The sequence below is a fragment of the Athalia rosae genome, chromosome 2, assembly GCF_917208135.1.
Source record: "Athalia rosae chromosome 2, iyAthRosa1.1, whole genome shotgun sequence".
NCBI lineage: Eukaryota > Metazoa > Arthropoda > Insecta > Hymenoptera > Athaliidae > Athalia > Athalia rosae.
This window is the reverse complement of record NC_064027.1, coordinates 30273131-30297021: the sequence shown is the minus strand read 5'-3', so window position 1 is coordinate 30297021 and position 23891 is coordinate 30273131. Positions and strand designations below refer to the sequence as shown.

General features: G+C 39.6%; 2 protein-coding genes across 4 annotated transcripts in view; one reads left to right on the top strand and one right to left on the bottom strand.

The window, feature by feature from the left end:
• Window positions 1–22825, bottom strand: part of LOC105688427 — a 27895-nt gene extending 5070 nt beyond the window's left edge. Inside the window, exons 1-11 of one of the 2 annotated variants that reach the window (XM_048650886.1) lie at window positions 22694–22825; window positions 10382–10473; window positions 6499–6657; window positions 4950–5145; window positions 4801–4859; window positions 4552–4716; window positions 4308–4477; window positions 3428–4216; window positions 3157–3358; window positions 2869–3076; window positions 2444–2573 (exon numbers count right to left, since the gene is read on the bottom strand). In XM_048650886.1, coding sequence (XP_048506843.1) covers window positions 2444–2573; window positions 2869–3076; window positions 3157–3358; window positions 3428–4216; window positions 4308–4477; window positions 4552–4716; window positions 4801–4859; window positions 4950–5145; window positions 6499–6657; window positions 10382–10473; window positions 22694–22709 — 2186 coding nt within the window. In that variant the 5' untranslated portion in view covers window positions 22710–22825. Of the gene's footprint in view, window positions 1–2443; window positions 2574–2868; window positions 3077–3156; window positions 3359–3427; window positions 4217–4307; window positions 4478–4551; window positions 4717–4800; window positions 4860–4949; window positions 5146–6498; window positions 6658–10381; window positions 10474–19828; window positions 20170–22693 lie in introns of those variants that run through there. The other variant, XM_012404751.3, reaches the window with a different exon arrangement.
• Window positions 20353–23891, top strand: LOC105688209 (cilia- and flagella-associated protein 206). 2 transcript variants are annotated; one of them, XM_012404326.3, is made up of 13 exons: window positions 20353–20680; window positions 20750–20921; window positions 21053–21236; window positions 21336–21505; window positions 21583–21832; window positions 21920–22049; window positions 22145–22252; window positions 22311–22413; window positions 22481–22548; window positions 22691–22839; window positions 22987–23088; window positions 23170–23302; window positions 23464–23891. In XM_012404326.3, the coding sequence occupies exons 1-13, from the start codon at window positions 20585–20587 to the stop codon at window positions 23677–23679; spliced, it is 1881 nt and encodes a 626-aa protein (XP_012259749.3). In that variant the 5' UTR covers window positions 20353–20584; the 3' UTR covers window positions 23680–23891. The 2 variants fall into 2 exon arrangements, with proteins under 2 accessions (XP_012259749.3, XP_048506844.1); XM_048650887.1 differs by lacking the exon at window positions 23464–23891 and having other exon boundaries at window positions 23160–23292.

Below are 23891 nucleotides of genomic sequence, written 5' to 3'. Positions count from 1 at the left end.
GAATATGGTGTAAGTAGTGGGGTCTAGTTAGTTCAAGATTAGAAAGTTATCAGCAAGCATCGGAAGTATAAAAGAAGGAAGAGCTCAAATTATAAGAAACAACAGAAAACAGATTTGCTAATAAGTATCAGTTTTATTGCATACAAAAGTACAGACAGTCCGTAGCAAAATACATGCTTAAATAATTAAACTTTATTTATCCGTTTCCGAGTAATCAATTGCTAAGAAAAAAAATTGTTATCGACAACATTCATTAGCCGAATTTTAATGTCGATAGCTTAAATTAATCAAAAGTACATCTGCGCTTGAGTTCGTATATCATGTCCAGCGAGAATTGGTGAATTTTCGGCATCATGTAAAATGAGAGTGCAGAGAATCGAGAACAATTGAATTGAGTCCTGAGTCAAAATATTGGTAATTTGCTAATGAGGGGTCTCTCTACCAGTCGATAACTGGCTGAGGTCGATTATCTAAAAATTTTATCCACACATGAGATTCTAGTGAAATTCAAACCGATTGAAAGTGCCAATTATATTAGCAACTACAATTCGAGCCTGCATGCATTCGATGCACAAAATGATTGTTGATTTTTTTTTCGACTATATCGATAATATCACCGCATAACTTTCATCAATTAACACAACAAAATACTAGTATAATACTAGCATAATACTCAGCTCTCCGAAGTATTCTTTCATGCAATCTAATTAATTTACTCATGCTCACAATTATGGTACATCTTCGCCATCGAAGTGAACATAAAAAATATATCTTTTTTTGTTCTTATAATATTAGTGTATTAGACCAACGTACAGAATGTCGTTGTCAATATGCGAAAGAGACAGTTTTATGTCTAAAACGGATTTGAACTTTTACGTTCATTGAATTTGTGCGATCGCAGAAAATGGATAATTCTAAATTGAATGCATTTAAAAGGCGAAACACTGTCATATTCTGCTTCTTTATCAATCGAGCTTATCTTAATATGAGAATCTGGCAACCGTACCAAGTGAGTATATAGGTGTATATATAGATGTATGATTAATTCTAATTATCACGATATGCAGTAATGATACTATAAGTATATATCTAGATTCTATCAATTATAAAGAATAATCTACTTCTACGATGACCATTGCAATTAAATTGCACAGGCCGGAATAAAATACGGATCTGAGACAAACTGGCGGTAAATTACGAAAATTTTAGAAGATAATCTCTGAATTAATTCAAACGAAGGTATGAGAAAAATTGGGGACTGGGGAACACGTAAAAGGGAGTTTTAAAATGTGAATGGAAGAAATTAGTTTAGAGTCAACCAGTTTGATGACCCGAATCTAAGAACACTTATGTCAAATAGATCACTATAATGTCATGATTTTCTGTTATTGTGACTTAAAACCTCGTTTTCGATATGCAATTGATTATTTCTAATCAGTTTTCCTGTTCATACAATTATCGTGCTTCATCATACCACCACCAAACTGATACCCCTAACGTAATGCATAAAATCACAAGCGCTATTGTTACAGCTTGGCAACGGTTATGATCTGCGTACTAGATTATCGATGATAAAAGTACTTAACGAAAAAAGGTTCACGAGAGATCATCGCTAGGACTGAAAAAAATATTTTAAGAGTACCGATGAAGACAGCGAATAAAAATTCGAATATTTTGACTTCAACTGGGTCAAGTATAAGTTAGAATTGAGATTGAGCACCGTTTGTCGATTGATAAAACCGTAGGCTTTGTAATTTATTTCCACAACTTTGGTTTCAGGCCCTGAGCCGGCGGAGGAGGGGCCGGAGCCTTTTTGTCATAGAACAGTATTTCAGAAGCCGGTGTCTTGTTGGAAACAATAGATTCTGAAGTAAGGGGGGTGACACCAGAACTACTACACGGACTTTCATTCAAGTGCTGAAACTTGAGCTCGGTTTTAAGTATCAAACCTTTAAAATTTTTTGATGGTCTTCTTTGGAAGTTATGTATCTGTTCGGATATTTTAGAACCTAATTCTCGTTTTTGGGGTTGGACAATGGCCGTCTTAGTTTTAACCGAAGTATTAGGTGGGCTACAGGGTAGAGGTGGGGATTCCATCGTGCTACTTTGCACGTATTGCACTTTTGGGTCATTGAAAGTCATGGATTTTTCCCGCTCAATATTATTGCTACAGTGAATAACTTCTGGGTTAGTTGTCGATATCAAACCAGTCTTTGTAATTTGCAAGTGTTGTTTGTCAGGAACGTTCTTGCTAATTGTAAAAATTTTGTTCTGTGGCTCCTTTTCAGATTGGCGAACGAGAAACTGAGGAATTAGTTTTGCGATATTCTCGTACGCCATGTAATTCGCGCTTTCAGAATCATCAGAATTATCACATTTCGGTGCAAGTTGATTGTTGGACCTATTGTGCTTCAATTTAAAGCAGCTTAGATTAGATACGTACGCTGAAGTGGATCCCTTTTTCCATTTATATTTCCCATTGCTCCTCGACCAAAGGAATATAGCGATCAGTGCCACAAGGGGAACAATCCCGAAGAAAATCACGTAGAGCGATATTATGAATTCTTTTCTTGCTGTGAAATAAAAGCAAACAAAAAAATCCTCGTTAGCCATAATCGAATTGAAGAGTAATAGAACATAGGTAGTGACTTTCTTATGTTATGTTGGTGTGATTGAGTAGCATTGAAATGTGTATTGTTTAATGAGATGTCTTCTGTCTTGTGTTCTTGTTTTTAATGTTGAAAAGTTGTGCATGCATAATAAATTATTTATTAACGTTAATTGCGTATATATTTTGAAGCATTCAAACTAAATTAGCTAGGATAAAGAGGAAACAATTTTCTAAAATTTCTAGTATAATGATTTCACCATTTGGATCTTCTGCGGGTCCGCTATTGATAGATCCGCCGACTCCGATATCATCACACCGTGGGGGCTGAAACCCTCGATTACAATGACAATTGCCAAGGCTGTTGCAAACGCCGTTACCGCTACAATTATTAGGGCAAGCACCTCCTCCTGGAGACGACAAGATCCGCGACGCTGAGACTGGCATGCATTTTTGGTTGACGCACATCTATTTGCGAAACAACACGAGTTATCGGGGGTTGGATATATCAGAAATGGTCATCGAGCATTTCTTGTCTCTAATTTTACCTTTCCATTGTCGCATTTTGCCCCATCGGGTACGAGCCCAGGGTCGATCTGATTCAGTCCTAAGTCAACAATGGCTGTCCGGCAAGGGATAATTTGACCACCACTGTTTAAAAACGAGTGACTCAAAATCGCGACCGACTCCATGCCAAACTCTAGTCTCTCGTTCAGATGCTTGCAATGAAGCATACCGCAGAAACTGTCCCTGCAAATGGAATTTATAAATTTAGCGAAGATAAAGAATATTTTCACGACCCGGTATAACATAACTTACGTATCATTGCATCTTATGTAGGTTTTATCTACTTTATTGTATCCGCAGTTTCCGAATTTGTTCCCTTTGTTGTTCATATCGTAACACTGGTCATCGGAAGAAGATCCCGATGGCCCCCAAAGTAACTTACACTGATCGTTACGTGTTCTGCATGTACCTTGATAGCAGAATGCTTTACCCATGCTGCAAGTTTCACCATCCATCTTGAAAACATCGGAGGGACAATGTTCGCTTTGGCCTGTACAGTATTCGGGTAAATCGCACTCGTGTTCCGCCGATCGGCACTCCGATCCAGCGGTCTTTGGCCTACAAGTTTCTAGGTTGCAACATTCCCCGGTTGCGCAGCTAGCGTTGGCATGTAGCATGCAAGTTGTAGCGTTGCAACAAGGATTGTTACAGTTCACTTCTAATCCACAATCGCATTGTTCGCCAGCCTCGACAAAACCATTTCCACACATCGGGCTTCCGAACAGTCTCTCTGGCTTATTCCGCAGGCAGTAATCCATTCCGTGTTCAAACGCAAGAGCCAAATATTCAAGGGAACAAGACGACCAATGCGTGGGACCTGTCGCTCCGCTGGCAGGCGCCATTATACATCTTTCTTCAGGACAGTAACACTCTTGCGTATCGTGCTCCATGCCGAAATTATGGCCCATTTCATGTGCAACCGTCGCAGCTACAAGTCCAATCACGTTCGAATGGTCCATCGATACTCCTCCGGAATATTGATAGGTACAGATCGGACCTTTGAGAGCTTTACCAACGACGCCATTATCAAATTCCACTTTCCTGCGATGATTAAATAAGATCAACGTTCCAGAGATCCCTGGGAGAGATAATATGAAGTAGTTGTACGATTTTTCATAATCTAATTACTCACGTTAATAGCTGAGCATTGTCATTGGGAACATCTTCGACCAATCTCTCTCTTCGATACGCGAGAAAATTGCTCAAAGTTTTTTCTCCATCCGATAAAAGAGATATCTGGTCCGAATATGACCAAACTTCCACACCGACCAAAGCGATGAAAATGTTCAGTGGCATGTAGAGCTGAAATGGACGAACAATTCTTGTTTAATAAGGAATTTCATACGCAACAAATGTATCACACCTCCCTCACTTACAGCATTGATGATATTAGCTATATCCTTGCAGTGGTGATGAACTCTATCCAAGTTTTCACCCAGCTCTGTATATCCCTTCTTATCGATCACCATTACCAATTCCACGTATCGTGATTGCTTGTTAGCATTATACGGACCTCTGATATCGCCAGTGTCCCTCTTATACTGTTTTCAAACATAATAATCGATTATAAGTATACATAAAAAATAAACTAAATTCAAAGAGTCAAGAGTATAGTAAAAACTTACTCTGAGCATTCTGTTTCCTTCATGGGGGTGGATATCGTGATATTGAGTTCCGGTGTATCCTGAAATAACGCAATAGTTTTATTAACGATGATGCCATGGGGACGAACTAGTTTCGCAACAAAAAAAAGACCAAAATCCGCGATGTTTACCACAGGTATTGTTGACAGCTAGATGTTCGTGTTTGTAGATGTAATGTGGCGAGTCCAGAAAATCGTCCCGAGGATGAATATAGTGAAGAGTTTGACCGTCAAAAACGACTCCGCTTAATCCTCTGCACGTCGAAACTGCTGCCCAAGAATCCGGTATTCCCCGAATACTCCCTTGGTACTGACATACTTCTACTTCCTGCAAACGAGATAATTTAAGAGTGAAAAATGAAATTGTGCAATAAGCCCTATCGCCGTTCCACCGTTGTTAAATTAAGTTAAATAGCCAAGCTAGAGAGAATTATAGTAGGTGCAACGACCGACAACTCCCGTGTGATAAAATATCAACGTTAACGCACAATAAATTGGTGTTTTGGCCAAACGTGTGGGCAGGGTCGTAGCGTTATAATAATTGTGATCAAAATTGTTCGGCAGCCCTCCGTCACAAAATTAGGTCGTTGTGTCAAAATTATAGTATATTCAATCTATAAAACGGAAGCTAGATTAAAAGCGCAAGTTTAAAACGGAATGTCACGACGAATAGAAATGTAAATTCAAATACTTTTCCATTATTAATGAGAAATACGAGTGAACAATTTACACTTGAACTGCCATGATGTTCTTTTTACCAAGAAACTAATAAATTAATTTTCTTCGAAACCAAAGGCGCAGCTCACTGCTAATTTCATATTCTATATATATACCTGGAGCCAGTGAGTCACGGCGTCGATTCATAAATGTAAAAAAAATAAAAATTACAAAATTAATGACAGAGAGAACGGAATTGACCGTTGCAAGAGTCTGCAATAGTATGAAAAAAAGTCAGCGCCATTTCGGTGAACAATTTTCGAGCAACAGGAAGGAGCTATTACTCACTCACAACTAAACCTTAATGTTGGTGAATTCTAAGCGTAAAAAAGGACCGAAAAATGAAACAGCTAAACGTCTCATGGGAACAATTTGATAAGGGAAACTGCTAATTCAATTACATGATTATCCAGAATTAGCCTCGGTCTGCGTTTCATCAGCATAAATTTATCGTCAATTATGCTCATCACATTCAGTTTATACAGCAGCTAATATTATAATTGCTCAAAGTCGTTTGGTCAGCTCTTTTCAAATAATCAAAACAAAAATTTACATTTTTTCCCCCACAATCAGCATTGCAACGTACTGTTGTAATTAATCAGCAATTTTCCAAATCTCTTTTTCCATTCAAAGTTGATCAGCTCTTTGGGATTTGAAAGAAAAAAAAAAAAGATAAATAACAGGATCTTTTAATAGTTGAATTTGTGGTTTGAAATTCGGTTGTATGGATATAACGGAACATTGAGTAGGCACCATACACATGTCAAGTGGACTCTGTGTTTCTGGTATCGAATATCCATCTCGCGCGTAACGAAACACCAATTAGATTTTCAGCAGCCACAAAAAATCGGAGGGACTCGTTTCACGTTAATTATTATTTTTAGAATCGTCGCACCTTTCTTTCGACCTAAATGACGTGGTTGGGAGAAAAAATAATTATTAATAAATGGAAACGGATATTTACGTCCTCCGAAGGTGTGTGACTTTTGAACCGGCCATTTTCATCTTGATGACGTTGTTTGTGTCCAACGGGTATCAGGTCGTTGTTCAATCGAAGATCCAAAACTCGTTCGAGACCGTCTACGGTAAATCCGACCGTCAGCAAATCCGCGTGTCTCAAATCCTGCAATGATCATATCGAGATGACTCCCGTGCAAGTTCTTATCAATTAAGGTGAACAGAAAAATAACCACCATAAAATACCAACAAAAATGATACGTGATACGAATATCACCGAATGTAAATCATAATGCGTACGATTTTTTATCATCCAATAATTTAATCGTGGAATCCCTGTACGTACATGCGCTCCTAGTCTACTCCACGTATTTCCGAATCCCATACAGTTTGGAATATTCAAATTATTTCGCCATGCGTGCAGATTATAGTCCCCGTATAACAATAAAAGCGTTTCCGACATCGTCTGTTCTATAATACGAGCACACGCATCGATAATTTTGCAATGTTCGTTCTTTGTTCTCGTCCCTCTCCGTTTATAATTATCATCCATGTAGAATAATGTGCCACGGGGGTACATCGTATACGCTTTGCAGATAAATTATCATAGCTATACGTGCATGGTGTAGCGATACAAAGAAATGCAAGCGGCGAAAGTTAGTGAAAATAATTACGCGTTATTACAGGTGTATGGAAATGGCGGTCGCGGAAAAAGTGTTTGTAAATCATAGAGAGAAAAAAAAAAAAAAAAAACAAACAATAAGTGATAAATAATAAACTAATTAGAGAAATAATGACTGAAATAATGACATTACTACGTAGTTTTGTTCGAGAAAAACAGCGTCACCGCGTATGTGTATATGACCTTTCCGAGACGTGACATTACAAAATTTATTTCTCTGCAGCCTCGACTATGGCGGATTTCGTATTTTTATGTAACGCACATTATACTAATTGTATACGTACACGTATTTACCGACATAGATGTTATATTTAATTACAGCTAAGTAAATAAATTTCTTTTTTACAGGTGTTATATAGTCGTGGTGTGTCCAGTTTCTAATGTTGATAATAAAAATTAACAAAGTCTCAGCAATTTCAATTCGCCGCTCCGCAATTCGTGCGCTCATTAATCAGTATAATCGATCACCTGCATCAGGGTTTCGCGCATTAATTAGTTTTCAGCTATTCGGACTTTCGTGTCGTCCGCCGCCGTCGCTGTTAATGAATATTTGGGGTGTGGCAAGTTGGACGCGCTGACCTTAAATCGCAACAATCTATAGGGTTGCAATTTATAGTCGATATAAATAATCGTAATCATCACGAACTTCGAACACGGAAATATCGCACAGGCGCGGCTTTTAGCTGCGTGCGAATCATTCAAATCCACGACATATCCCATCGCTCCAAAGTACACACTATGCAATAATCGAAGATCCGACCTTTTTGTCATTGGAAAAGTGAAAAAGAAAATGGGGGGGGGGGGGGGGGGGGGGGAATCGAGGATGCGTGTCGAAACGGAGTTAGGAGCTGGATGGACCGTGGCTTACATCTAGCGACGAATTAATTACGATGAGAAGCGGACAAAAGATATAAAGAATTCATTAAATTATGATATCCCACGCGCCATTGAGTATGTATAAATTCGAGGTCTGTTTCTGGTAGACCGGAAATACTAAGTGAGTATATAACGTATCTGTTTATCTATGTACGCACAGCATGGAGATGGGCGGAAGTTGACGAGGGGGATAAAAACTGTAAAATGAACGTCACTCTCGATTATTAGGTATTCACTCGAAATATCGCACATAATTGCGCTATACTGAAAACGGAGAATATTCACCAATTAATTCCTTTCTCCGAGCTTTCGGATTACTTTTCATTTAGTTGAAAAAGTGGAGAGGACAAAATAGAAACATGTTTCCTTTTTGCAGTTGTCAAATCTAGGACTTCACACGATAGGAGGCGTACGAGGATAGGAAGCTTAGGATTATCGTAGTTTTCTTTGTTCATTTACTTTGTTTCCCTCTTACGCAGAACTTCGTAACACGGGGAAGAAACCCTTGAACATGTTGTCAGCTACGCGTGTCTACCACCCACGGTAAAACCCTCCGGTGTAATATTTGACTCGCGCCGCAAGAAGCACTTGTAAGGGCGAAGGCTTTCCAATGTTCGGGAATGGAGATGGAAAAAGATCGACAGATCGAACCGAAGAAACGACGATTAACAAAAATGTCTTAAAAGGAACACGACGAACGCGAGGTGTAGACGAATAAATAAATAAATAAATAAATAAATAAGTACATGGAAAAGCAATGGATAAATCACAATGGTTTCCACGTTGCAGTAGCGTGTGCGGTTGAAAGTTCGTCGTTGTATCGGACAGCGGATAAAGAAAAGCCTTGGACAACACCCGGAGGAGAAAGGGGTGTGTTAATAGCGTTAAGTGACAACCACTCCTGTGCTGCGAGGTGGATTGGGTAAGGTTATACGTTACGAATGGTTTGTGATCAGCTTATGTGAGTCGGACTACGTGTAAACGATTTTAAAGAAAATATTACAGTTGTCGGAAGGCTTTATACATGTGGGGCATTCCACGTCGAACGGGGCACTTTTTCAGAAATATTTTTTCAACTTGAAACTTCTTCGCGCGACGTCTTCAGGGTTATCCAGATATCACTCCAGGACCTCTGATTAATGCCAAAAGCCAAATTTTCACAAGCTACGATTTAATTAGGGTAGAAATTGGGAATGTCGTCATTTTCGCTATTTTCATTATTTTTGCCCCGAAGTTAAATCTTGGATTTTTTTTGATTTTGGGGTAGAAAATCAACATTTTTTTCATTAGATTACGCATGCTATTCTGACGTATTTTTGATATCGAGAATCTGAATCTGGAAGCTAAATTGATCTATCTATAAAATTGATCGAGTTATCGCCAATTTATCGATCCAAAAAGTGAAAAATCAAGGATATCTCGAACATCCGATATAATACATCAATGAAAGCCCTAAAAGTGAAGGAGAGAACCGTGGAAAATAGTCGTCACAAAAAGGTTATCGCGTGTACTGGGTTAAATTATTTTTTTTTCTTTTAACTTTCGTTATAACACGAGGAGCGGCGACGACTTTTCTAAATAGGAAGGAAAAAAATTCATAACGGCGTAGTAATAAATAGCGTCTCGAGGTAATTCCTGGAGTTTCTCGCAAGTTAAACAAGGTATGATGTGGTCGGCTTTGCACGATAACCACGAGCGAAATTCCCAACTGGTTTTGTCTAAGAGATATTTTATTCTTAACATCATGTGTGGTGCATGAGTGACAGCAGCAGCATATTACATCGCGATTAAATTCCACATCGTTTCTACATGTTTGGCATAATTAATGATAAAATGTTGGAAAAAAAAAAATATACAACAAAAAGAATCGTGCGATATGAAGAATATATCGAGGCTATACGAGTCGATCCATACGTCCATCGAATCATCGATCGAATTGTCGCACAATTTTTGCATTTGGGAACAAAAAAATTTAGATATCTCGACCGGACTGAATTTTCTTAAGAAATATTTCTACTACAGTCCAGGATTCATCGCGCGACGACCCCTTTACAATTGCTCCGTTCGCTCCCGTGATCGTTATTTTAATTTAGAGAAAATCGATCCGCGTTATTATCTCCGATACTTTCCATCTTTCATTTTTTTCGGGGAACCCCTCTGCCGCAGGTTCCACTTTATTCGGTGAAACGCTCTCCTGTTCTGGTTCCGATTCAGAATTCCTCTTTCTTCCTAATCGGGTCAGTCGAGGTAGAATAAAATTCTATCTCTCATAATTACACGACAATAAGCAATACTCGTACACACATGAATATCAACAATATAATGAACTTACATTTTCTTTGGTCGATGATATTTCTCGTTTCGTTCTGACGTGAAATACTTTCGGATGAATAACGGAATGTCTGCTAAAGTCGGACGACGGTTCTGAAACACAACGTTAAAAATACACCGTATAATAAAATGATAATTATCCGGGGGTCGAAAATTGAGTAGCAGATAAAAGAGAGAGAGTAACAGAAAATGAATCGTTCCTATAAATCAAACTTTCGGGATATTCACGTACGTAAATTGGAGTGCTCCCATATTCGATAACGCACGATTACAGTATACGTACGTATAGCTGCATACGCAAACGTAAGTACGTACGTATACGTAATACGTCGCTATACGTGCAGCGTGATTACATGTGCAGCTTTATACGAACGACGCGATGCGATACGCCCTAACGGAACTCAATTTTTTTCCTCCTTTTCCATTTAGTTGTTTTTTTTTTCTTCTTTTTTTTTGTCATTATCTCGATTTTCCTCGCAACACGACGAACGCGTACGCGTATGTAGTCGGGAACTGACGTCAATGCGACAATGGCATAGGTGGGATGCATATGTGGTCAATTATACAAGGCGTACGAGTATCGAACCGACTATACGTCGACGGCGATCTCTGCAGTAAATGTTTCCTCGTAACGTACCGCGTCGCCTGGGTTTACGCGCGGACGTCGCTGACGGTCGTAAAAAACGGAAGGAGTTAAAATTATAACGGAAAGTCGAAGATGAAAAAGAAAATGGGATTTCATTATTCTATGAACGAAATTCATTATTTCGTAGGTCGTCATCGTTCGTCGCGCGTCATGGAAGATGTGGATTAGACGAACAACGGGCAACGCGCCGCAACGTTGTCGTAAAGTAATACAAGCTGATCGACTTTATAAGCGTGTATTTGAGCGCGTGATGTCGCGCAGATGTTTGATCAGGATATATATATGCATGGGAACTGCAAGATCCGCCTTCGTCGGTGCAGACACGACGAGACGTATTCGACGTACGCAACACGGCGGTTTGAACGCCGAAAAGCAAGAGAAGAAAAAAAAATAAATAAATAAATCGAGAACATCACGCGATACGTGATCAACGCGTGAAAAATATCCGTTTGGAATTACACGGATCCACGTATTCGAAGAGGAAGAAATCTCTCGAAAGCTATATGATAAGAAATAGCGACGATATCGATAATCACCGATCGAATGAAAGTACAGCAAAATTTACCGTTCGAATTGCTCTTGTACTCGTGAAATTCGACCATCGGATATAAAGCGAGTCGATATCGTTAATGCCCAGAGCTACTCTAATGGACGACCCGAGACGACGTACACGTATTAGGACATTGGCATTTTATATCGAATAATGTACATATAGCTGGACTCGTACACCGTACACACAAGTATACACATAACACCTCTACGGACGTATACCGTGATCATGGAAGACGTTAGAGGAGAAGGTATGGGTACCGCGCGCTTTGTACTCTTGGAAATAAGATTCGCGATTCTCTCGAAGCGAGAATTTCGCACGGAGTCGAGTTGAAATAATTCAAAGACGCATCGGTGCAGCGATGGTACGGGTAATACTCGTCGGGACGAGCGAACCGGTGTGGCAGACTGAGACCGTATTAGGAAACGGACGGCATTGAGGATCGAACGGTAGCTCGAGAAGACTGTAATACGGCGTACACCGAGTGCAGGCGCAACGCGAACTCCGAGTAAATACAACTCGTCGTAGGGTCGCGCTCCGGAGTATTTCTCCTACAAAAACCAAACAATGAATAGCAAAATTATTACCGCTCGTCGAAACGAACGTATATCGTGCTCACGACGACGATCGTCACCAAACGCGTAGGGCGATGATCCAGAGCGGCTCGTGCTGTGGGATGGGGTGTTTATTTGTACATATATACCTATTCAAGTACCATTGCTCCAAGAGCATGTTACGGAGATCCGACCGAACGTTAAAATATCGAAGGGGGGTAGGTTCTCGCCGCACCGATAACGGTGATTTCGCCGACTACGCAGGCACGTCGCGGTATTTCATACGGATATTCGAAAGTTTCAACGGACCCGACGATCACGTCTGGCGAGGGTCTGAAGCTCGACTCCCTTCAGCGGGTGATGCACAACCGAGTGCATAACCGACTAACGTCACGTCTGCGAAGTCACACCCACACACGAAACAATAAAGCTCGCTCACAAAGTACATAGATTGAGGAGATTACAATTTACATCACACTGCGAACACGTGTGTACGTATACCTATTGTAGTTATACCTACAACGCCGTCCGTTGCAGCTACACCCCGTGCCGTGCCGAGTCACAGAATAAAATGAGTCAACACCGGATATGCCGTTCAACTTTACGCCCCGTAGACCCCGCGATATATGGTATAACTGTTACAGCAAATTATGTTCAAACTATGACGCTTCGTATCGTAAAATAATGTTCGATTAATTACGTTGGAAAGAATTAGATAACAAGAAAAAAAAGAAAAGTAGAAACACGTCTTCTGCAACGTGAGACGAGAGAGGCACACCAGTATAGATAACATAATTGATTTATAATTATTATCGTTTGCTGCACGTCTGCGATTTTTATGGTATAATCTATTAAAAGATCGAGTTGACACGAGTATATCAACGATATGTATTTCGAGATTGCATATTTCACGTGTCAGCAGATATACATATTACGATTCGTTGTACAGACGTACTACTTTACGCGTGTATAAATTTGTATCGTCTATCGAACGATTTACAATCATAATCGTGTAGACGTATAAGATATGCAACGGTGACGAATCGCTTCGATCATTTCTCACGACATTTGATTGCATTGATTTTAATAAAATCACGTGTAACGTTTTACGCGATGAATCATCGATTCGTCGATCGTCGATTTCTGTGGGTAAATTCTCAGCTGATCGTAGATCTGTAAACATTTTCTACTCGTCGATAACACGTGCCAAGAACTCGCGAGAAAATTTCATTGTACGACACATAATTATGTTGTGAACGTGGTCGTTCGTTGATGTCGACGATCACCGTCAACGATGCGAAGAAAATCTGAAGAGAGACAGAGAGAGCGAAAAAACAGATATTGTCCGACATGAAAATACATGCAAGATCTTCACCGAGAACGATTGAAACCGTTGAACATTGTATTAAAAATTTATGAATAAATTATGATAATGATAGTTGTATACTTGGAAAGGAATTCGAAGATATTCGCGAAGGATTCTAACGTATCATCACGGAGGACGTCGTAGTAATAATAGCATTTTAATTTTTTTATTCTCTTCAAAATTCTTCTACACTGACGAGGTCTCGATATTTTTCACACTTCGTGGCTCTTTCGATAATTGCTCCGACGTAAAATTGCATCGAATACGTGAATAGGATTAAAAGCTGACGAGAAAATGATACGGGAGATTTGGAAACTCGAAAAGTTGAAAAAAAGAAAGCAAAGGAATTAGGAAGCAACTGAACAGGGACGATTCTAATTCGATTAGATCTATGGTAATATCTAGTTTTAACTGCCGATCGGTATTATAGCAGCTGCAGCAGTTTTAACCGGATTTAGCTTTTACATAGCTGAATGGATATAACGCGATCCAATTCAAACGGCTGAAGAGAGCTGAGCTTTTTATCTGCTGCACAAGTCTGCAAAAAGCTTTCAATTCCTCGCATTGAATTTCCGATTGGAATTCCCTTCTTCTTCTTCTTTCCTCCCTCCTCTATGTCCTCTTTCACCGCCCTGCGATTTGAAATCGAAGTGAAATTTTACCCCAGAAAGAAATAGACTTATAATATGATAAAAATGGTGGACTGCAGGGCGCGCGTGTTCGAAAATAATAAAAAAAAAGAAAAAAGAAAAACCAACCGTGCGCCGATGCAGCTTCGAGAATTTAAATTTAGATTAAAACAGTTCCCGTGTATAAATAAGAACGAGATGTTCGGATGTATAAAATGCAGACTGCACAGAAACGGCAGAAGCAACGGCAGCAGTGGCAACTGAATCTAAAGTAATCGAGTAGGTAGAGGAAGACCAATTGGAAAAAAAAGAACATTTGGGTCAAGTCTTAATCACGTTTCACTCGAACAAATGGATTATTAAAAAATTTGAATAACGAACTGAGACAAAAACGATAATTGAACGACTAATGAATTCAAAAAAATAATTGCACCGTTGTCGACAACTGACGTTATCGGCACAGTTAGTATGCAGGTATATCTATGGAAGAAATAGGTTTCCTACCCTACCTAGTATTTAGATGCATATGTATAGTGCGTATGTATAGTATATGAGTCGAGTCGGTGAGGTATACGTATGCGTGTATCCTGGATTCTCTTCTCAAAATACACGCAGAGCAGCAGCAGCAGCAGCAGCAGCAGCAGCAGCGGCGGTAGTTCCCGTCTGTTTTTTGATTCTTGAAATAACGCCGAGAGTCTCCCTTACATTACAGACGTCGTGTTGCTCCTCAGTCTAAAATGCTCAAGTACCTACTTTATAATAAGACGTTGGCGGCTGAAATACAACCACGTTTAAAAATTCGAATTAAATTTTCCAAGGGGAAAAAAATGAATTGATAAAAATAAGGAAGAAAAAAAAAAAAACAATTACAAGCTTAGTTGGTTCAACATTGCGAGTTGCTGTACGGATTTTTTTTTTTTTTACCCTCCATCGACGCCTTTTGTGTCGGTCATAATGACAATAATAATTTTAACGCTCCACGTTAGCGATCATCGACAATTCAAACTTCGTTAATACGCAGCCGGCGTGTTTCCGGTGTCCAAATGACAATAATAATAATGATAATAAAGAATTAAAAAATATAACGAATCAAACTATCCAAAAATCAGAAAATGCTCACGATATAACAGCGATTCAGAAAAACATTCACGTAATCTACAAGCACGAATGAAACTTATCGACCTGCACAATACATTACTTATCGCAAAATACTCGGCAAGGACTCGAATTTCAACATTAAACACTAACCTTACTCAGTCTAATCAAAGTTAATCTTGTACCTGTATAATAAAAAGTGTCGGGCGTAGCGCGTCGAAGATTCTTCTTTTTATTTCTACCACAGCTCCTTTCAACCGTATAACCCCATAATAGGTTTACATAGCCATCTACCTATATGGCCACAGGTACACGACACACGTTTAATAACGATGAGCATCGCACGATCTTTATTTCTTATCGGAAGGTTTCGATCTGTGAGACCGTATCGTATAAATGGCTCGGCCACGATTTCTTGACGACGAAAACCGGTTCTTTTTAAAATTATGTACATCTAGTTTTTCCCCCGTCATAACTGCGGCAGAAAAATTGACATTCAGGTATACGAGATGCAGCGGCAGGTATAAGCCGACAAAAAAAAAAAAAAAATATCCGCACCCACCTTAAAACAGTCAGGTCAATTTAAACGTGGTACTGGATACCCATGCACGGTACGAGGCACGGGATGAAAAAATATATTCCAAACCGCACAGTTTGACGACGTATCATATCCGCGTTATTTTAGCGTAAAAACGTAACTCTTTTGGCTGCGAAAAAATTGGAGAAAGACGAGAAAAGTTGGTTGACTCGGTGATACGATCATCAATTTCACTTACGTATTATAAATAGTCCGTTTCTTTTAGTCACGGTGCGATGTGTATACGTATGTATAGATGTAGGAATAATTGTACGAGTGTAGCATACAGCGAATTGCAATGGGGAATGATGTGACAAAGCTCGTGAAAAAGAAATATCGAACGAAGCAGCGCGTCGCGAAACGGAGTCTGTCGGCCGTCCTCACATTCGATGACTCACCCTAATAATTCAGGCGTCGGTTGGTCAAGTGTAGGAAGTAACTACGGAGCACGGTCGTTTGATTTTTTGTCCTTACAAAAATTGTAAGAATCTAATTGATATCACGCGATATCGATGTCCTCTTCGCCGTACAGAAGAAAAATACGTAATAATCTATTCGTAACGTGTTGAACTCGACCGCAGAGAGATAGGCTTACGCTGAGCAAGGCAAAATGCGGAAAAACATCCAACAGGAATTCTTTGTCGCCTTTTCATTTAAATCACGTTAAAAATACGTGCAACGTATTCCAAGAGTCGGTCGTTCGATTTTCCTGCGTAATTCCGTAATCCGTTTGTTGTCTTCGTCCAATTTTTTTTATTTTAATTCGCCAAGAACGTAACGTTATCGAGCGGAGACGAATCGATCGTGACGTCATCGCGCCGACAGAAGGGAGGGAAAAGATTAGTATTAACGCGTGCGGGGTGACCCTATCGATAATTAACGGCAGAACGTACACATATTATGACACAGCGCATGTGAAGCGCACGTGTGTAGTCACACACCGTGAAAATGAGAAACGGCTATACAGGGTACGCGGGAATCGGTCACCCTTTATATATTTTCTATTCCTGATCAAGGGTGGAGTTTTACTGGATCCCCGCTCTGCGGGGTTAACCACGGAGGTGGGGGAGGAGCTGCAACCCTCTTGAGATATTCAACACCGTAATACGTATATTTGTACGTGTAAGGTAGGCGCGGCAGCAGCAGCTGAACTTCCTGTGGAGCATTCGAAGCCAGCCGAATGACCACGGCACGGAGGGGGTGGAAACTGGAGACAAAAAGACATTCGTCAGATTTGACACGAGACACGCGACAAGCCGACACTCCTACCCGTGCGAATTCGAACGGTTCACCACGTGCGGTGACATAGGTCCACCGAGAACGGTCGTCGTCGTTAACGTTCCAGGTGCGGGACTCCGGTTGCAATGGATCGTGAAAATTCTGTTCGATAATTGTGGAAATTGAGAACCTCTATGGCCTGTGGGCACCGCGACTGCGGCAGCCGGATTCGAATCTATTCCGAGCAACGGAACAATGCCCCTCACAGTTTAACTTTACGAACAAACTACATATTATACCGCAACCCGCGTACACCGGTGGCTTCGGGGTTTCAACCATGCAGCAGAGTCAACGAAATGCGTTCAGTTTACGAGGTAAATTCCTAATGTAAAAGCACACACATATGTACGGCTATTGTCCAATGACGGGCATCGGCTCTTTAGTTTTCTCGTCGAAAAATGAACAGATGCCGTTAATAATATGTGGGAAGAGAAAAGTACAGACGGAGAGAGTGAGTGACGCCTGAAAGAAAAAATAAATCAATCGCAATTGGGTCGTGATTTCCTAGTCTACGTTTTTTTTTTTTTGCGCCACTGCCTACGTGCGAATAATATTCAAATAAAATACGAGAAAAAAAATACATCAAGTACCACTTCGTCGTAAATAAATTCAAGAACGGACACCCTGTAGACATACGAGTCGCGTTGTAATCGCAACATCAACGGTCGCACACCGCCCACTAAACGTACTCCGCTTTTGGAGTGGACTTGAGAATTGAAAGTTCGAAGTAAGAAAATAATACGGATGATTGAAGACGACGGGATGAGATTATACGATAGGATGGATCATCCTCAGAGACCGAATGAGATCCTACAAATTGTACGTAGGTATAATTTCAGGCGTGTGCCCACACTCAATATCCGAGAGTGCACCGGGACCGCCGTCGCGTTAATTTCAAGGACTAGAAAAGTGGAAAAGTGTAGCTTGCAAATATGGAAAGAAAAACTTATTATATTTCCACGGTGCACGGAGGAGTACGGCCAGACAAAATGGAGGGAAGAATTACGGGGTGATTAAATAATGAACTCAACAACGGGCCACTTTATGCCCTTCGCCGTCAGATGTCAAGAGACTACTGCAAACTTTGCGTACGTATGTCATCAAATATACAAGATGATTCGGAAGTACCGCGCTAAACTTTGAAATTGAATTTGCAAGCGAAACTTTATCGTACTCGCAAGTTCGTCCGACGTATGATCGGAATAAAAAGAATACCAAATGTCAGAGGGACGTCGGTTTTTCAAACACCCTGTGGTGAGTTATCTCCGCTTCTGTGTACGTATGTGTCACGATACGATACGCGATGCGACGAAGAGAAACTCGTAAAAGTCCAACGACATTCCGCCCGCGTTGCAGCAGCTGCAACTCCGTGAAATTCAATTGACAAAATAGTAAATACGGAACATTTGCAAATGTATGAATTCATAATTCCGTGGCATTCGTGTCCGTCCAATAAATTTGAATCCATACTGTCTTGAGACGTTGCCTCCTCGCGACCCTTTCCTTTTTTTGTGTTTCATTTTTCATTTTTCATTTCTTACTCTCTTTCTCTCCGTCCCGGCCGACTTCCACCCTCTCTCTCCCTTCGCAATAAGTCAGCAACGCTGCCATTGTAGCTAGACAAACATACATATACGAGAAAAGGATATACGTTTTTCTTCTCATCTTCTCTCTCCGGGAGAAAAAGGAGAGTGAGATGATAAAAAAACCGACTAGATCTCGACAACGACCTTTGTAATCAACCGGGCACCACCACCAGCTATAGGGTCGTTACACTCGTCGCAGGATGAATTGACTAATAATTGTATCGATGGTAATAATTCGCGTACCAGAGTCCCCCGTCACAATGACAGATCAATAACGATACACAAATACGTTACGATTATAAACGTTGAATGCCAATTTCATTGTTCTTGAGACGGCGTATGGTTACGGTTAGCATTACACTCATTGTGAGTAGTGGAGTTATTGTTGGTAGAAGTGTAAAAACAGTCATTCATTATTTTCAACCAGAGTTGAATACTTACAATGCGTGAATAATAAGTTATTTGTATGGGGCATTCTTCGTATGCCAATTTCTATTTACTTATTTATTTATTTATTCATTCAACTTTGCGTTCTTCATAAGACAAAGTATAGCCGATTGAAGCACTTTGGTAATTCAATAATGCTCAGCTACTTGTGTTTTCATTATCTGACAACCGGGGTTCAAATTGTTAGCCGTAATTGCGCGGGGATTTCATGCTCGTTTTGAATACGACGCTGAACATTTTTCAGCGTATGTATACCGAATATCGCGGTTTGAATGAAACGTAACTATAATTGATGATTCAACGATACGACTGAAGTTCGAAATTCAACTAGTTAAGCACGATTCGTTGTGACTCATCGGAAATATTGTGAAAGGGTCTATGAAAATCGTTATTGTGTACGTACAACCCCATATATCAGATTGGAATGGTTTTTTAATTTTTGTATTCACGCGACTTGGAACGCAAGCCAAACGCTAATCGTTCGAAACATTTTTAATTTGTTTATACCCTGTTAATGGGATGGCGCTGAAAACTATGCAGCAAAAACAAATTCAGATTAATTTATATGAGGAGAAAACGAGAAAAACAAGACTAAATAAAAAATCCTTAATTCTTCAGCGAAAGTGACGAATTTCGGATATTTGCAAGACATCGCAATAACAAAAGAAACAAAGGGGCTAACATTTGTCTACCGATAACGAAATATAGAAATATATTCACCTCTGTTGTCATTCCGATGGGCTGAAATAATTCCGTGTTGCACGAAAACTAGCACCAAGCACAACACTGTACCACTACTGATGATAAAAGAACGATGTGATAAATTAGGGCAGCACCAAATATTAACAATGTTCGCCATGTTTTTCACGAGGAATATCTGTTTATTTATTTTGTGTTATTTTAATTTGGATTATCGTAGCACCGACGACATCGACATTCTGACGTCTATGACTCGTCAACGATACTAGAAATTACTTCTAAAAAGAAATCGTTGCAACAAATATAACCGTAACTATCTCTCGAGCTTCAACCCTCTCCAACGGCCCGCTCCACCCGCTCGGTCTGATGAGCAACAACTGAATAGCGATGATCGCGGTGGTGATCATCGTGAAGTTAGTCATCCAAAAGTCGGGAGACGCACATGCGCGGTAAAATTTGATTCAAATGCGCGGACGCGGAACTCTACGACGAAAGGAATGGTGGCGCGGAAATTTGAGTAACATTCGTTCGGCAAAGATTCTTTTTCGCACAACGAGAGCAATATTAGTTTTGTGACTTGATCAAATTGTGTTTCAGTCGCGAAGTTAGTTCTGATAGAATACTATTCGTGGCTTTTTTACAGGGCTCAATCTCAGAAGAACCAATAGCCACAACATCTGATCATCCGACAATCTGTGGTTCAGGGATATTGATCAAACTTTATATCTCAGCTTATCAGAGCTGATACCAAAATTAAACCTACACAGAAATTTGAACATGGAAAGTAAAATGAAGGAATATCTGATACAAACAATCCTGCGAGACTGTCGAACACAAGAATGCAACATCTCCGGTGATCTTGTTGAATTTTTGGTATGTTATGTACGAATCACAAGGACTTTGAAACCATGATTGTTAATTGCTCGATCCATTTATTCACAGGTAAACTTGATGCTCCTCGATCCAGAGCATGATTTTGGTAGAGAAGATACATGTCGTAATGATTTGACAAGCATCGTCTCTGCGGCTGTGGCTAAGTTGATTGATCGCAGTAGCCCGAGTCTGGTAGTATTAAAACTTCAGTTATATTTCAATAAGCACTACGTACCCAGAGGTAATTGGTAGATGGAGAATTTATTTGTTAGGCAAAAAGTAGCCGGTGTTAATCACACCTGGTAATTTGCCTGTTCAAAGTTAAACACTAACCATTGAACTTCAAACTACGTAATTTTATTCAATTAACAGACGAAGTTATTGCAAAGCATAGAAAATGTATTTACACAAAGACTGCGCCACTTCTGAAGGAAATCTGTAACACGACGTTACAGAAAAGTACTGAACAAGATATTGAAAAATTGTACCAAAAAATTGTTGTGTTTGTCATCTTGTTGAGCGGACTTGGAAATCCTTCGGTACCTGCTGTGCTGAGGTATTTTCAAATTTATTATAGACACTTATGCGTCATTTTATGAATTTCCATATTATTGTTAATAATTAAATTGGGTGAATCTATTAACTTGGATTATAGAGAGGCTAGCGTGGCTTTGCAGAGTGTTTATCGACTTTCTGAATTGAAACATTTTGTTTCTCTGTCGTTGGATGAAAAAGAAAGACAATTGACGGAACTCATGTGTATCGTTGCTGGTATTCGACTCTTCAACCGAGACTTACAGCGAGGGGGCGAAGGAATTGATGACTGTGAGTCGAATAAGAGATGCAATAAACTCAATCTGAGATTCTTTTCACATGCTGGCTCAATTTTCACCAATGCACAGTGACCACTGTCCTTCAAGAGGCAGTAGCAAAGACTCAATCATCGACAATGCACGTTTTGGAGACAATCATGAACAAAGTGTACAATTTCACGACTGCCGTGGACCGAGTAATAATGTCATCATACATCGGGGAGGAAGAAGTTTGTTCAGATAACACAAAGCATTGCACGGTCTCAGAATTAAGTTCTCAGCAGGTCAAATGGGCTGTCGAAATGTTGGCGGCAGGACGTCAACAAGAAATATATATTCGGTAAATTTTGGGCAGAGATAAAATTATATTTGGACAAAGAATTTGAATTTGAAGACAATAATTGAATTTCTCACATTGCACTTTTAGAAAGATCATGGATGATATAGAGCGATGTGAATGCAATGTGAAAAGTTTGATGGAAAAACTACAGGCTCGATTACTCCAATTGCATGGTGCTGTTCATTGCAGAACAGCAATACCCACCATAGAAATATATGTGAGAGAAGCCAGAGTTTATTTATAATTCAGTCCAGGACTGAACAAATGGTTTGAGAAAGCAATTTCTTAAGATATTTTTCTTTCTCTTTACAGCCCCAATTCATCGACTTAGCAAACACTTGGATGCAACTGCAGGATGAAGTTGTCATTTTGAGCAACATTAATACATTTTTATGGGAATTGCAATCCATGACTATAGAGGTAAGAGGGTTTGAGCTTTGAGAACTTATGTTCTTATTAAAAATTTTGAATCATGTAGAGCGTGGACACTTACGACGATGGGTTATTACGTGTATTGGTTGACGATAATCAAGTATTAACAGATGCCGAAAGACTCGAAGAACACATGGGAAAAATGATAAGTAATGAAAAACTACAATTCCAGGATTCTAAAGCAAACATGAAACTATAAAACTGTCTCATTTATAGCCGAGGCAGGAGAATGTCAAATATTTTACCCCAACATCACTAAGGACTTTGATCAAATTCACCTCGAAGTAAGCCAAACTCATTATTCAAAAAATATGATTGGTTGGAGCATAGAGACTCTAGATAATCCGACCCTCTTCCCCTGATCCCCTATCGACATTGCAATCTTATGACTAAGATCTACAGTTATGGTACACTATGCTCTTTCAGTACCTGGGTTTCTGTGCATGGAGTTTTACACAGGGTAAAGGTGCCTTGATCCCAGGAAATCCAAACATCGGTGTCGTGAAGTGGAATGGAAAGTATTTTGCGTTCAGTTCTAGAGTGGCCGCTAGTAAGTTTGGAGAGTGTCCAGAAAGGTGTGCACTATTTTATTTGCACTCCAAGAATTTGCTCGTTATGCTCCATTCACAAAATTTTTCCCAGTCTGCAATAATGAAATATCATTTCTTTGGTATTGTGTAAAATTCCAAAAATAAATGTTTATACCAATGTCACCTCATTAGATTCGTCCATGAGGCTATCGAGTTCGTTTACAAAAATCCCGAGTACATCAACTTGCTCCAAATGTACGATGATGTCAAGCCTGTTAGAAGAGCCCGAACCATGTAAAAATTCATTGTTTCAATCCAAAACTAAATCACTGAAGTCACACGAAGCATAACTAATAAAGTTTAAGTTTTTACCAGATCTGATGCAGCTTCTGACCCAAAGGTGTTGCAAGATCAAGAAGTGCAAACTGATTTGCATCCATTGGAGTCAAATATCGTTGAACATTATACATCAAGTACTTGGGAGTACAGGCGGAGAGCACTGCATCTAGTAAGTGGTATTCAATTTGTGATACGATATTTTGTTTCCGCATTTTGAAAGTCATTCAACACAACTCAAATGGCTCACTGCCTGATCAAGTATTTCAAACTCTGATACGTCATATAGTATTCGATTCGAAATTGTAATTTTTTTTTTATTCTTAATTTTAGGCAAGTATTTGCCAAAGAGCAACGCACAGTACTCAAACTTACAAATCGAATTATCGAAGTAACATTTACACTCATACGGCTCCACCAAAGAATCGAGAGATGCAAACAATGCGAGATAATTTCGCTAATACAAGTAAATTGAAAAATTTCATATTTGGATTGCGTGGAAGATGCGATGACAAGCAACACGTTTTACACATGGAAGAGTCACCGTGAAACAAGCAGTTCCCTCCCTTTTTTAGTTTGTCTATTCGTAAGAGCAGTGTCAGATATTGTTCTTTCGATTTGTTTATGGATTTTATGTAATGGATGACTTTTCTTCTAATGATGACAAAAATCGAATCTTATTCGAAGTCGTAGTGTAAAAAAAAAGTAACGCTTCTAACGCAGTGGTTATAGAAGACAAAAGAAAGAAAAAAAGGGAGGAA

Coding starts and splice junctions, on each gene's coding strand:
- LOC105688209 (XM_012404326.3), top strand. CDS start 20,585: ATGGAAAGTAAAATGAAGGAATATCTGATACAAACAATCCTGCGAGAC. Junction 21,506..21,582: donor GGGCGAAGGAATTGATGACT/GTGAGTCGAATA, acceptor ACCAATGCACAG/TGACCACTGTCCTTCAAGAG. Junction 22,050..22,144: donor TACCCACCATAGAAATATAT/GTGAGAGAAGCC, acceptor TTCTCTTTACAG/CCCCAATTCATCGACTTAGC.